Source organism: Frankliniella occidentalis, unplaced genomic scaffold (assembly GCF_000697945.3).
Source record: "Frankliniella occidentalis isolate FOCC.00 unplaced genomic scaffold, Focc_3.1 Scaffold66, whole genome shotgun sequence".
NCBI lineage: Eukaryota > Metazoa > Arthropoda > Insecta > Thysanoptera > Thripidae > Frankliniella > Frankliniella occidentalis.
In genome coordinates, this window is record NW_026267196.1 from 1,642,130 (window position 1) to 1,647,023 (window position 4,894).

The window sequence follows — 4,894 nt, forward strand, 5'->3', positions numbered from 1 at the left end:
ATAAAATAAACAATGTACACACAGATTCTCTTTTCCAATTATATTCTAAAACCCATGCAATGAAAGTGAAAATTTTGTAGTGAATTCATTGTATCGGTAAATGTGTTTTTCCTTCATTTATGTACAAAACTGAATGTAAATTAACATAGAATCCATTTTCCATTTTGTAAACAAAACTTTTAAGTCGATCTGACATGGTTTTTATTTGCAGGTACTTACTATACACTTTCCGTGCGGCGGGCTCCACAAAACTGTTCAAAGTAATATGACGGTAGAGATGGATCCCTCGCACGAAAAGAGTTTATACGGCCCAACCCCCTTGGAGACACTATCAAACAAAATTGAACTTATTTCTGTTCTTATTGATTGGACTGTTCAAAAAATTAAAGAGGGTTCTAAATATTATTGTTCTAGCAACATGGGTACTGCAGGCTGTAATAAGGGGTTGGAGGTATCATATTTGAGGCATCATTAAACTTAAAAGAAAGAGTGACTACTTAAAAATTAGACCAATCCATTCAGATTCGCGCCCAAGCCCTGCTCTTTCCTCCACGCTGACAGGCGCGCAGTGAACCAAGTCTGCAACACACAAACAGGCAACAGCTACTTTTAGCATAGAAAGTGAAAGAAGTCGATGAAATTAAACTGACGAAGCGATGGTCTCAAGTCCACCCAAGCAGGGGCAGGTGAACGCGGAGCACTATGCCAAACCAGGACATGTGCATGTGCAGTCGGGACGCGGGGAAACTGGCGGTGGTGGAGCATCAGGATCACACGCGGCGATAGAAGCCTGTTTACTCCTGCCGTTATCTCATCCGTTTCACCCCTCACCCCCTGTTCCCCTTTCCCCTTTCCCCAGCCGTCCGAAACACGCGCGCCATGCTGACGGGCGTCCTGCGCAAAAATTGCGCAGCAGTGCACTGACGCAATACGCGAAACCCAGTTTAAATTTAAATCGGCGCCATGTAGGCGTATCCTATAGTCGTGCAGGTAGGTACTCGCCCTCCTCGGCCGCGGCCGCGATCTGCAACTCGGCGCGCCGCAACGAACGCGAGCGAGCGAGCGTCCCGTGCCGTCCGCGGGGCTGCAGAGTGGATGGCTGCTTTTAGCGCGATTGCTGCACGCACGCCACCGCGGCCTAATCTAACACACTATCTGCCGTGGGTTTTAGGAGTTGCTCGACCCCGGCTGGCCGGCCGGCCTGAGCTGCCCGCGCCGCCGCGCACGAACGCATCGGTAGCGCGGGCAGTCCGGTTCCATTTTATGTTTAAAAGAATTAAAACCAAAACAGTGTTTGTTCAGATTAAACAGGTTTCACTTTGCAATTTTTCCAGGACTGTTTGAAATTTTCCCAAAACTATGTGAAATTTCCCCCAAACTGTGTGAAATTTCCCCAAAACTGTTTGAAATGTTCCAAAACTTATAGGTACGCAGAATTGGTTGGTACATTTCCAACCCAAACTTTGACGCAATGTTCATACACACCTGCACGTCGCCCTCCGGGACGCCCATCTCGGCGGCGAGGAGCTCCATCTCCACGGGGTCCACGTTCTTGGCGCGCTGGAAGGACGCCTCGAGGACGGCCTCCTGCTCGGGGCTGAGGCGGCAGGACAGCACCAGGGAGGCGGCGAGCGAGTAGGGCGCCGGGGCGGCGGCGGGGGCTTGCGCCGACTTCATCATCTGCAACAATTTAACATTGACGTCAGCATTGCGTGGATCGGAGGCGCTGGAGCTGATACATAACGTAAAGGCGGCTATTTTAATTTTGAGTTACGTGTAAGGGAATTGGGGCATTGCTCTGCACAGGGCGGGTCAGCGTCGGTCCGCCAGAGGCCTGGGCCGGGCGCACAGCAGGGAAGCCCCACAAGGACACGGCGGGGCTACTGCAGCGCCGTGCAGCTCAGTGCAGCGACCCGAGCACGGCGCCCCCCGGCCCGGACCAGCCCGCTCGGCCCACGGCGAAGGCGACGCGCGCGGGCTCAACCGCAGACTGGGGCGGAAAGAGGGGGGGGGGGGCGGGCGGGCCCCTTGTAAAGGACCCGCGCGGTCGCGTAGAACGGTGACCGATATCCCCAGGTTCAGCGGCAGGCGCCCGCAACGGTTTGAGACAAAAGCCTCCGGGGCGCGCTCGGCTTTGGCTTCCCAGCAGCTGACGTGGACGGTGCATAGCAGTGTAGACTTTCGTCACATCGCAGACCCTTAAAACCCTACATGAAGCCGAAGTTGATCGGATCCGATCGATACGTATCGATACGCCGCGGGGCAGAGGGATGCGCGTATAGCCAACGAACGCACTGGCACTGCGCACTGCCTCAGGGGACTGGGGCCGCGGAGGCCCGCAGGACATCGGCCGCGGCGGACGGCATTCAGGAGAGAAAGTTATGGCCCAGGAATGCGCAGTGCGGGTCCTAAACCGAATCCTGGATAGCCGCGGAGAAACACCACCCGCCACCACCACCGCGGGTTCACGTTCACGGCAGCGGAAGCGTGTCGCGCAGCTCGGCGGCGCCGCGGCGCCCGGCTAGCTAACAGCCGCGTCCCCCTGGTGGGTGGCTGCTGCAGCGGCCGCGGCGACCTATTATGCCTTCCTCATAGCCTGCTGGTCTATTTGCTGCCCACGCGATGGGCCGCCACATACGCCTCCCGGACGGCTGGACACCCACTCGCCGCCCGGACGGTCGTCGGTCCGCCACCGATTACTAGTAGTGGCGCACACTCTGCACAGTCTGGCACCGGTCCGGTTCAAGACCTTCCTTACGATCCTCTTTGACGGGCGCCGGGGCGAGGGTGCGCCCCTAGAGAGCTAGGCAATCCGAGTCGCAAAGCCGCGCATTGGGCAACCCAACTGGCTGTCGCGCGGGGTCCCGAGCCGGTCAGACATAAAACCGCCCCTGACAGCAGCGAGCGTGGTTATGACGGCCATTCGGTCCAACCGCGTCAGGCTAATGCTCATAGGCCCCGCGCGCCAAGTGGCCGATAGCTAGAGGCGGGGCGGGGCGGGGCGGGGCGGTGGGGCCGACTGGCCACAGCGCGGCGCGGCGGCCGGCCGCAGCAGCAGGATCGTCCTTGCCCGCTAGCAGAGCGGGAAGAAGCCGTGCGTCGCGGACTCCAATCGTTCGTTCGTCGTGGGCAAAATAATAATCACGCATGCAAATGAGAGGGGGCCTGCGCGGCGCGGCGCGCGCGAGCCGAGCGAGCGCCAAAAGGCGAGTAGAATAAGGCCATTCTTGGGCCTAATGTACACATGACTCCCGGGAATCCCGATTTCCAGTGAGGCCCGCCTCCTTGATTTTCGGTTATCAATATTGATTCCCGTGCGTTCCCATGATGATTCCCTGTGATTTTAGTCAGATTGCCCCCTAGGGTGTGGTGTAGACCCGGGTAGGCCTGTGTCCTGTCACCAAATTCTGGTGGCCAGAGTGGCTTGCTAGCTGGAAACAACAGTTAGTTGTAGCTGCTGACGTGAGAAAACAGCCGCAGTGTGTCTGTCAGTCTGGTGTGTTTGCCCGTAGTATCCCGCCCCGTCCCGCCCCGAGGTCGCAGCGCTGTCACGCCGCCGTCACGCCGAGAGTCACGCCGCTTGTGATAAGCGGACAGTGGTATGTAGGTCCCTCCTCACTGACTGACCGCGGTGCAGCGGCGGCGGCAGCAGCAGCAGCGCATGCCTCCGCGCCATGAGGCGCGGCACAGCGTGGCGTGGCGCGGCGTGGCGGCGCCTTGCGTGACCGCGCCGACCACCATTCAAATAACGCGAAGCAGGCGCGGGAGTGCGCGGGGTGCAGCAGGGCCGTGGTGTGGCGTGGCGCCACCACCACCACACGCGGAAGTACACCTCCGTGTGGTCCGACAGAGCGTGCTCCCGGAGCCCAACACAGGAGGAGGCCAGTGAGGCGGGTCGTGTCGCCCCCCCCCCCTCCCGCCCCCAGCGCTGCTGCCGCCGCGCATCCCATTCGCGTCAATGAGAATGTCAATGGAGATGCAAATACCGATTGGCGCGAGGAGGCGCCGCGTTCCACTTGACCTTGAGTCGTGCCGTGGCGCACGGCTGCTGGGCCGGGCAGGGCGGCGGGTAGCAGCAGCACCCGCAGGATAGCATCATCAATCGAGCGAACGCGCGGGGAAAACGACTAGGAGATCACGCGGAGCAGCGCGGCGGATTCCCCTTGGGATTGCCCTCGGACTACCTCCTGATTACCCCCGGATTACCTCGAGAAGATAACCCTTGGATTTGCCCCGGATCAAACTTCAACCCCAGATCGACCACCAGATCGACCCAAGCCGTGTCTAGGCTTACCCACGCCGTGGGGCGGAACGGGCGCCCCACGCGCCCTCCTGGCCCTCCACTCCGCTCCACGAGCGGCTCCAGCGTGCGTCTCCCACACTCCACTTCCCCCGCGAGCCACAGCAGCGGGGAGGGTCAAGACGACGTCGCAAGCGGAGCGCGAGAGATGAGCGCCGTGGAGAGAATCGCGGGAGAAATGAGCCGCGAGAGACCGCGAGAGACGCGCAGGCCAAGGCACGGCGATGTGTGTAAAAGTTAATCTCACGCGTCGGTCACGTGTACTCACGAACACGTGAGCTCACATGCGTGTGAGTGTCTAGCAGGCACGCGCGTGAGGTCTCCTTCCCATGCAGACGTTGTTGGTGTGATGGAAAGTGAGCCACGGGGCGGCCGCACTGTAAATCGAAAAAGGAACATCGGGGGTTTGTACCCTTTTGAAAAGGCAACAAATCGCGTTTCCTACCATGCGAAGGCAAAAACGATGTTTCTTGCCCCTGCAGGCAGGAAATGTTACCTTTTGAGTGTAAGGTGACAATTGTTGCCTTTGTGGTGGCTAGATGTTGCCTTTTTAGGGGGGCCGCCCCTACCTTCCTCCCCGGAGGAAGAGGGACG

The 4,894-nt window shown here is 59.0% G+C and overlaps 2 protein-coding genes across 2 annotated transcripts in view; both read right to left on the reverse strand.

Annotated features, from left to right (window-relative positions):
- Positions 1 to 4,894, reverse strand: part of LOC113212254 (fatty acyl-CoA reductase 2-like) — a gene marked incomplete at its 3' end in the record, with an annotated part of 28,106 nt that overhangs the window by 4,778 nt on the left and 18,434 nt on the right.
- Positions 26 to 4,894, reverse strand: part of LOC113212256 (homeodomain-only protein) — a gene marked incomplete at its 5' end in the record, with an annotated part of 11,564 nt that continues 6,695 nt past the window's right edge. Inside the window, 2 exon segments of the mRNA XM_026430873.2 lie at positions 26 to 579; positions 1,486 to 1,680. Coding sequence (XP_026286658.1) covers positions 505 to 579; positions 1,486 to 1,680 — 270 coding nt within the window. The 3' untranslated portion in view covers positions 26 to 504.